This window comes from Nicotiana attenuata, unplaced genomic scaffold (assembly GCF_001879085.1).
Source record: "Nicotiana attenuata strain UT unplaced genomic scaffold, NIATTr2, whole genome shotgun sequence".
NCBI classification, from domain to species: Eukaryota; Viridiplantae; Streptophyta; class Magnoliopsida; order Solanales; family Solanaceae; genus Nicotiana; species Nicotiana attenuata.
Window position 1 is genome coordinate 178,866 of NW_017671554.1, and position 10,216 is coordinate 189,081.

The following is a 10,216-nucleotide window of genomic DNA, read 5'->3' on the forward strand; positions in this document are numbered from 1 at the left end:
AAGAGTTCTGATTTTTATGTCGAGAAGAAGGGCATTGATTGGAACAATGGTGCATATACCAATAAATCCCATTCTGATGCTTTGCAGATTAGTTTGGTTAATAATGTGCCCCAACAGATCAAATGGTAGGTTAATCTCAATTGTTTTACTATTTTACTATTAGTGTACCTATTTGAATCTGATTTGTTTCTTTTTAATTAGAGTGATTGTGGTGCTTTTGTTGCTGGCTTTGCTGAGTATTTCATCCTTGGTAAGGAAATTCGAAAAGATAATTTTGACATTGAGATACTTCGCACCAGGTGGGGATCTCTGTTGTGGGATTATGGAAGGAAAAAACAACAGTCCCGTGCAATTAGTGGTGATGAAATCACAGGGAGACTTTTCAGGAAGAGGAAGAGGGGACGACCGAGAAAGTAGTTCTGTTTTTTCCATTTTACTGTAGTTTTGCTATGTATCAGGACTTGTTGCCTAGTTTTGTCTAAGTACTATTCTGCTACTTGTGAGATAACCTTAGAGGATATTATAAATATTTTTATTTTTGTGTAATTTGTGTAATTTGTGGTAGTCATTACACATTGTGGTTGTGAATGAATTACATTTTAATGAATATTTCAGTTGCTTTTATCCTTTAACAAAGTATGTATTTTCATTATGGTTGCAGTTTTGTTAATGTAGCAGGGTTTATACATATGTATACAATAATATACATAGTTATACAAATTTATACAAACTTATACTCTCATTTATACATCTGTATACATATAATACCATTGATTGTTTGCAATTCTGTTTTGTATTTGTACAATCTATCAATATATTTAGCACCAGTAAAAACAGCAAGACACTGTTGTTGGATAACCAAAACATGTATAATGAAACATCTCAATTGCTTGTGAAACTTAACTACTCAACATTTGTAACTCTATTATTTGTGAAACTTAACTACTCAACATGACAACAAATGTAATAGGAAGTGTTATGTTTCCAACTATTTATTTTGGTCGATTCCTACATGTATTTCTATTGTGACCACCTTGTCCACACACAGAACATGAAAACGCCCTCTTAGACTCTTTCTCTGAAGCAGGTTTGAGTCTTTCCTTTCTTGGCCTTCCTGTATTCCGTCTCCCTTTAGGTGGTAGGACCACATCTTCCAGCACCTCTGCTGGGATTACCCATAAACTCTCATCTAGCATCGGATTCACTGGAAATTCATAAGTTCTAAGGAGTTTATCCTTCTTATAGTAAAAAGAGCAATACTGGCCAGGTTTCAGCTGCTGGTTCTTCAAAACCGCCCAAGCATGCGGACATGGAAATTCATCCATTTGAAATTTTCTGCAACTGCATGTTCCCTTTTCAAGGCATACTATGTTTCGCCTTACCCCTTCAAACACAGTATAAAACTGCCGTAGCAGGCCGCACCTACAAAAGTTTTTTTAAAAAAAAAGAAGAAGTTAAAGAACACTATACATTATTATATAGAGTTATACATCCTTATACAAGCAGTAAATGCAAGTCAGCAGTGCCAAGCATCATTATATTTGATTCATTTTACCGTCATTTGCTCCGATGCAATCAGATTTTCCCGAAGGAGTTTGTCGTACTTTTCGCCAAGCTCTGTAGATGTCTCCATTGCACTTTTTCTGTTTTTGTTGTTCCACGGTTGTAGCAAATTTGTCATGTACTCCAGCAATCGCATTACTGGTAACTATCTAGCATCCTTGTTTGCTGCATTAATTGACTTTGCAATATTGGAAGTCATTACCATCGACCTTTTCACTTTGGAATATGCCCTAGACCACATTTTGTAGCCAATTTCGAACAAGTAAGGATGCACCCTCGGATCAATTTTGCACATCTCTGTCATATGGTACTCAAACTTCTCTATCGTGTAAGCTCTAGCCAAAGCAAAGAAGATATCCTTCAATTGTTTGTGATGTTTCTTGAATGTGCGCTTTACATTCTGCCACAAGTGAAACATGCAAATACAATGTGGTACTTCTGGGTACACAACTTTTGTGGCATTGAAGATGCTTTTGTTTCTATCTGAAACTATACACATCCCTTCCCTAACACCAAAAGTACCCTTTATCTGGACAAAGAACCACTCCCAAGATTTGTTATTCTCTGAATCTACAATTGCATATGCAAGTGGAAGGATTTTTCCTGTTTATACAAAATAGATATTAGGATTCAGACAATTATACAAATCTTATACACAGTTATACACAATTATACAACTTTATACCAACTGCAAATTTTATAAAAATAGCAGCTGTGAAATCCTGTACACCTTTATACATGAAACTACAACATTATACAAACTGCAGAAACAAGGTAGATGCAGTCAACTCTCCAGCTCCATCCTGTGTGCAAACAGTCAATATGGTACCCTTATATGCTGCTTTAAGGAAACTTCCGTTAACAGCCATTATCGGTCTGCAATGCTCCCAGCCCTTGATAGATGCATATAGAAACATATGCATAAAGAAAGCATCCATGTTCTAATTTGTGCAACTTTGTAATTCCTGGATTTGTATGCTCCAACATATAAAAATACTTCGGCAACTCCTTATATGAATCACTCGGACGCCCTCTTATCATTGCCATTGCTATCTCTTTAGCTCTCCATGCTTTCGTGTAGCTCACTTCAATCCTGTGTTGCTTTTGTATGTCCTCTATTATATCATTTGTGGTGTAAACTTTTTTTGATTAATAAACTTGTCCTTGACTATACTAGCAATTACACCCGAAGTAGCTTGACGTTGTGTTAAGTATCTTTCACCATAGCCGCATGTGTGATTATTATTGTAACTTCTCACTGTGAATACATTTGCCTTGAAAACGACAGAAGATTTGAAACTCCAAGCACAATTGTCATCCACACACATAAGGTGATACCTAGGATTAAAGATCATTCAACTTCTAAATACACTTGTATACAAAAACATAACTAGATATATACTAATTTTAATACCTATATACAAATATATACTACTTTATACATATTTATACATATATATAACAGAATATACAATTATTGACATACCTTGTTGCACTTGATCTCTTCACCTTGAATGGAAACCTCTCGCGTACAGCCAAGTTCTTCATCACATTCATAGCTGTCTCTTTATCTTTATAAACTTGATCCTCCTCAACAAATTCGTTCAACATATTATCTATTATACCCGTGTTTTCACTAAGTTTCGTGTTTTCAATCAATTCGATATCAGGCATAATCTCAATGCTATCAATTGTGGATACATCTATAGAATTGGAACTTGTAGCAACCAAACAACTGGAACTTGTAGCAACCAAACGATTATCATAGATCTCTTTCACTGTCACAAACAAGGGGTATTCAGTGAAATTCAAGTTTTTCTTCTTTAATTCGATATACACCTTAACACCTGTATCGTTGTAAATCAGGATCGGTGGCAGACCATCATTTGGGAGAAAGTTAATCTCTATTGTGTTTAACTCACTATCGATCCTAATCTGTTCCGAAATAGCTGCAACTAAATTGTTGTAGCTGAATGACGACTCGATTATTGCATAATCGCTAACGAAATTGATAAACTTGTTTTCTTCCCATTCACCACTATGAAGAACGTAAACTGGAAAAAGCTCCATCGAACAAAAAATTGAAATCAAAATTGCAGCAAAAATGAAAATTGCGCTGATTTGCAGCAAAAAAATTTCACTTTTCGTGTTTGATTTTCTGTTAATTCGAGATGAAGAAGAATTTCTAGGGTTTTTGGAGCTGCATTGACCGCAAGATCTCGTTTTTCTGGATTTGGGGAAGAAGAATGGAAAGAATGAGAGAAAATCCTGCTGAAAGATACAAAATCCCGCTTCTGACTCCCAAAAAACGGAAATAACGCCCTTTTTTCGGATATGGGCCTCTTATTTTTGGGCTACTCAATTGTAAATTGAAATACGGGCTATAAAGTTGAAACGGAGGCAGCCCAGTTGTTTTGATATGAAATTTTCCCTTTTTTTACACTGATTATTTCTTTATAAAAATTATTTTCTTAACTAATAAGTATTACTTTCTGCTTATTCCAAAAATGGTAGATTTTATTGCAAATGTGGCATTATAAAAAATCTATACAACTGCGATCCCCGAAATGACTCACCGAATATTTAAGGAAATCGTTTCCATTTTTAAAGCTTAAATGCCGCACCCAATAACTAAGTAAACCGTTTATATTTTAAATGGCAGCACGGCAGCACCCAATATTTAAGAAAATCGTTTCCATTCTCATTAACATCTTGTAAAAAGATTTTCCATCTTTTTCCTTAAACCAAAGATTACCAAAAATCTCAAAGAATTTTTCCTTTATTTAGCTCATTTATGCCATCTTCTTCTAAAAGGATATTTATTCTTCAACCACACACTAAAGAGGAACAAAAATGATAAAACATAACATTAATATACGTACAGCTTGTTTGGATGGTTGTTACCTGTTATATTATATTGTGTTGTTACTTTAAATACAACGTCTGTTTTGATTGTTACTTAAATTTTATTGTACCGTATAGTTAAATCCGTCGTTATAATGATGAAAAGTGCCACTTTATGAAACGACCGATATGACGTGGTCGCTTCGTTACCTTATTTTTCCTCTCATCTTGGCCTTCCTTAATTATTAAATAATCCTATTTTATACTGCCCTATCTTTTTATATAATAATTCTACCATATACCTTATTTTTTAAAAATAATATTGCAAGTTTATTCTTAACATTGGTGATGCATGACATCATGAAACGATGACAAACAATACAATCTATCCAAACATTGCATACATCAAAATGATACAATACAATACAATACAATACAATACATTATACATAACCATCATCCAAACAAGCTGTTAGAATAGCACCGTGATTTGTACAATAAAATACCATCATTATATTGGGCATGTTAACATACTAGATTTTTTTTTTGGGAATTTATACACTATTAAGTACTATCATTACATCGTGTATATACACATTTATACATAGTTATTTACTATTATAATACCATGTATATATGTATTCTACATATATATTTATTATCCACTATTATTAATATTAATACATAACAAATATATACAATGGCTAAAGAATTTATGATAAAATATAACATTAATATATACGTGATTTTTACTAGGTATATTATCTAGTGTAACTTATATATCATTTACATCATGGATAAATTATCTATTGTAATATGCACATAGTTTATGACAAATTATACATAACTTATTCAAAGTATATTATCGCAATTGTGAGGTTATATTCCAGACTGTTATATGTATATTATTATACATGTTATTTCAGATTTATTAAATTCCCTTTTTTTTGTAAACGAGAACAAACATATTATGTAACTTGAGCAATAATTAAGTGCAAGTCTTATTTGAATAGTATACTTGAATAGCCTTTTTTTAAGAAAATAAATGCTTTGGATACGTGATTATGGATCCAGATTGCTAGGGAATATAATTAATTATTAGTTGCTATGTATGTAAAATACCTATTGCTGCTAGGTTTTTGAATTTTGTTTTCTTAAATTTTGCCTATTTATGCTCTTCCCTTCCAAAAAGTTTCAGTAAGTTTTAGCAAAACAGATCATTGTGAACATTGGTAGTATTTTTTTGAAATAAAATAAAACTAAAAATAATGATGTCCTCTAAGACAATCAATCAGGGATCTTAACATTTTTAGCCAGCCAGCTAAGAAAACTATCACACGCCTAGTTTTAATAATTTGTTGGCGTCTTTAGTGTATATCCAGTGTATAATATATACACACAGATTATACACATCGGACTTTCTAAAATTTGTAAAAAAAATAAAAATAAAGAATAGGATTATTTTTGGTTGTGGACTTTGTTGGGCTGCTCAACGGCTGCTGTGTAGCATAAGACTCCCATAGTATCAGTGACATTTGTTGCTCATCATTATTTCATAGGAAGGGCAATAAACATTAGCAGCGATAACGTTATCAGTGAGTCTTCAGGGTAGTCTCAATTATCCATCGAGATGAGTGCAGTTTGGCTTATGTAGGGTTATACTCTTCACAGGGGATGATGAATATTAAGGTTCTTTGGTTGAGGTCCCAGGGACCTCGGGGTGATTTCGGAGGGCTTAACGGAGGTTTTGAACTTGGAAGTTATTGCAGATTTTTGCCCAGCTGTTGCAGACCTTCGCGTTCGCAGCCTCAGGAGCGCGTTCGTGATGAGGAGTTGTGCAGACCATCGCGTTCGCGAGGGCTGCTTCGCGTTCGCGTAGAAGGGGCCTGGGGCCCTGCCTGGTTTGTGCATCGCGTTCGCGGTTGGTTGAACGCGTTCGCGTAAGAGGTAATTTGTGGTCAACGGAACTTGTTCATTGCGAACGCGGGGGTGTTGACCGCGTTCGCGTAAGGTAAAACCTGGGCGTCCAGAGGGGCTAGTATTTGCGGGTTCGGCCGAATCCATTAGTTTTTATGTAGATCTTGTATTGTATAAGAAAATCTATTGTTGAGTATTGAGGCTTTGATGATTAACAAAGTTTGTTCAGAGGAAATGCTCTAAGAACCGGGTCTTCAATGTAACTATTGAATTGTTAGGTCCTCAAGGTCGCTGATTGCATGTTCTTACAAGATAGTAACTTTATTACAAAGATAATAGAGTCTGAGTTCGTTGGAAGAGGACTGCTAAACATGATAAGGATTGTTGTTCAAGAAGCTATGCTTGCATAAGTGAGAGATTAGAGTCCCAAAAATTGTGGAGTCCTTGAAGCTGTAAGAGTCTTATCAAATGATAAGCTGACTACACATAGGACTCCTAAAAGACCTCGGAGTCTAGTGAATTTAAAAACTATCTTTTTGGACTGCAGATATCATCCTTTTGCACATCAACTGAGGAACTACATTTTCTATACTCAAAGTCGATTTCAAGTGTTAGTGTTCTTCTTGAGTCAGTTTAATAAATGTGTTTAAGGAAATTGAGTTGTAATCAAAGTGTCACATAAGTTGAAGTGATTGTGTTATTTTGCAAGTTAGAGTAACTTGTAAGTCAAAAAGTTGAAGTAGGAGAACTAGAAGGTATTGATTTACACGTCTTGTAATCGATATATTTGGATCATTTGTTTTAGTGGATTTGAAGTTAAAATCCTACGTGGTAACTCGCGTTTTTTTGCACCTTTTGAGCCGGATGATTTTTTACATAAAAATTATTGTATTTACTTTACTGTTTATTTCACTTACGCTTAAGGAGTAAGGTAACCAACCAAGTTCTTGTAACGACCCATCCAGTCATTTCGTGAATTATAGCCCCGTTTCCCCCATTTCTACTTCCTTATATGTTCCTTAGCTGTATTTCATTGTATCGTGTTGGTTGGTTCGGGTCCGGAGTGGTTTCAGTGTGGAATGAGACACTTAGTCTCCTACTTAGAAGCTTAAGTTGAAAAAGTCAACCGAATGTTGACTTATGAGTAAACGACCTCGGATTTGGATTTTTATGCTTCGGTTAGCTCCGTTGAGTGATTTTGGACTTGGGAGCGCATCCGGAATGTAATTTGGAGGTCCGTGGTAGAATTTGGCTTGAATTGGCGATATTGGAAATTTTGGCGATTTTGGTCGGCAGTGGAAAATTTGATATCGGGGTCGGAATGGAATTTCGGAAGTTGGAGTAGGTTCGTAGTGTCATTTGTGACGTGTGTGCAAAATTCCAGGTCATTTGGAGGTGATTTGGTGGCGTCAGTTGCGGAATTTGGAAGTTTAGAAGTTCTTAGGCTTGAATCCGAGGGTGATTTGGTGTTTTGATGTTGTTTTTAGCGATTCGAAGGTTTGCCTAAGTTTGAATGATGTTATGTGACTTGGTGACTTGTTGGTATTGTTGGTTGAGATCCCGAAGGTCTCGGGATGAACTCGGATGGTTAACGGAGGAATTGAACTTGGAAATGCAGCTGAAGCTGCTATGTTCTGTGATAATCGCACCTGCAGAGTTGGGACCGCAGGTACGAGGTCGCAGGTGCGGTGGGGAGGCCGCAAATGCGGAAATGGAGGGCCAGGAGAGGAGTTGCAGAAGCGAATCTGCGGGCCCGCAGGCGCGAGACCTGGGGCGCAGGTGCGATCTTGGAAAGTTAAGTGACTTTCGCAGGTGCGGACTTCTGGGCGCAAAAGCGGCACCGTAGGTGCGCTATTTCGACCGCAGGTGCGAAAATGCCTGGGCAGCAGGTATAAATTAAACCCTTCGAGAATTTTGGGTTATTCATCACCATGTTTATCCGATTTTGGAGCCTTTGGGAGCAATATGAAGAGGAATTCAAGGGGGTTTTCTTTGAGGTAAGTAATTTGAGCCCTAATACTCGTGTTTATGGTAATTTCCCGTTGCTTAATCATGTAATTAGTGGTGATTAAGGTTGAAAATGAAGGGCTAGGGCTTGGGATTTTGGAGAGTTTGATTGAGGATTTGAGGGGTCAAATGGAGTCGGATTTTGATAAATCGTGTATGTATGGACTCGTGAGTCAAAGGGCTTTCTAGTTTTGTGACTTTTGTTGGATTCTGAGACGTGGGCCCGGGGGCCGGGTTTGAGATGAGTTTCGGGATTTGGGCCTAATTTTCTAGTTTTTCTTGTGGAATTTATTCCATTAGCTCATTTTGATGGTATTGTTCTAGTTGTGAATAGATTCAGAGCGATTGGAGGTCGAGTCGAGGGGCAAGAGCATCTCGGAGTAGAGATTTGACCGGTTTGAGGTAAGTAACAATTGTAAATCTAGTCCTAAGGGTATGAAACCTCGAATTTTGTATCGCTATACTATTTTGAGGTGATGCGCATGCTAGGTGACGGGTGTGTGGGCGTACACCGTTGGGATTGTGACTTGGTCTGTCCCGTAGCAACTATAAAGTTGCGTATTTGGTTGGAACTATATGATACTTATGGTTTTTAGAAAGAGTTTCTATAAATTGGGCTGAATACCATATTTGGGCCTTGTTCCAGAGCTGTTTGGACCCTTAGAAGCCTTTTATTACTATCGTCTCACTGTTTTTGGTTGAAAATCTATACTCAGGCTTGTTACACTTATTGATTTTATAACTCAGTCTTTATTACTCTGTTTTGATGCATATAAAAAGTTGTTTTGGGTTGAGTACCCTGTTTTTACTGAGAGTCCGAGTGGCTTGAGAGGTTTATGACTAAGTGAGGCCGAGGGCCTGATTTGTGAGGATATTTATGGGATCGGGCTGCACGCCGCATCATGTTGGTACTGATTCATGATTGAGTGAGGCCGAGGGCCTGATTGATTTATGTCACGAGGTGGCTTGTTCTAGTGCTTGGGCTGAATGAGCCCCTCCGGAATCTGCACACCCCCAGTGAGCGCGAGTACCCTGAGTGTGAGTGATGTTATGCCCGAGGGGCTGTACACGAGTGACTGTGAGGTTGCCCGAGGGGCTGTATCTGAGTGATGTTTTGCCCGAGGGGCTGCTTATGAGTGATGTTTTGCCTGAGGGGCTATTTATGTTATCATCATTTTTGCTCACAGTTGCACTGAGCCTCCGTTTGAGAACTGTTGAAAAAATATTTTCAAATGATTTTCCTAAAACTGAGTTTAGACGAAATGATTTGATTCAAACTCTGCTTTTAAAAGCCTGCTGTACTTTTACCGAGATTTCATGATTTGAACTTATATGCTTTATTGCTCGTCACTGCTTCTCAGCCTTTATTTACTTTGGTTACTTATTGAGTTTGCGTACTCACATTACTCCCTGCACCTTGTGTGCAGATCTAGGCGTATCAGGACCCGGTAGCGGCTGTTGACTAGTCTAGCTGTAGACTTTTTCTCGGAGTTGGAAAGGTAGCTGCTGGCGATCGCAACCCTGTTCTTCTCCCTCCTATCTTCCAATAGTTTAATTTGTAGTTACATTTCCAGACTATGTTAGTCTTAGTATCTTCGGACAGATTTTTAGTAGATGCTCATGACTAGTGACACCCTGATGTCGGAATTTTTTTTTTCGCACTTACATTATTCAGATTTTCTTTATGAAGTTTTTATTATTAAATAGCTTGAAGTTATCTTTAAATTGAAATATTGGGTTGTTTTTAGTAAAGAGTCAGCTTTACTAGTACCACGATAGGTGCCATCACGACATGGTAGTTTGGGTCGTGACAAGTTGGTATTAGAGCCTAGGTTACATATGTCTCACGGGTCATGAGCGGGTTTACTAGAGTCTTGAGGATTGC

At 37.1% G+C, this 10,216-nt stretch overlaps 1 protein-coding gene across 1 annotated transcript; it reads right to left on the reverse strand.

Moving 5' to 3' along the window:
- Positions 1–992: 992 nt before the first annotated feature.
- LOC109208959 lies at positions 993–1,699 on the reverse strand. Its single transcript, XM_019372114.1, has 2 exons — positions 1,605–1,699; positions 993–1,422 (listed from the first exon to the last, which is right to left on the reverse strand). Exons 1-2 carry the CDS (start codon positions 1,697–1,699, stop codon positions 993–995), a joined length of 525 nt encoding a protein of 174 aa, XP_019227659.1.
- Positions 1,700–10,216: the final 8,517 nt, after the last annotated feature.

What these genes read in the sequence shown, in the direction of transcription:
- LOC109208959 (XM_019372114.1), bottom strand. Translation starts at nt 1,699, where the DNA reads ATGCGATTGCTGGAGTACATGACAAATTTGCTACAACCGTGGAACAAC. An exon ending in TCTACAGAGCTTGGCGAAAA is followed by an intron (nt 1,423 to 1,604) that starts GTACGACAAACT and finishes AAACTTTTGTAG; the next exon opens with GTGCGGCCTGCTACGGCAGT.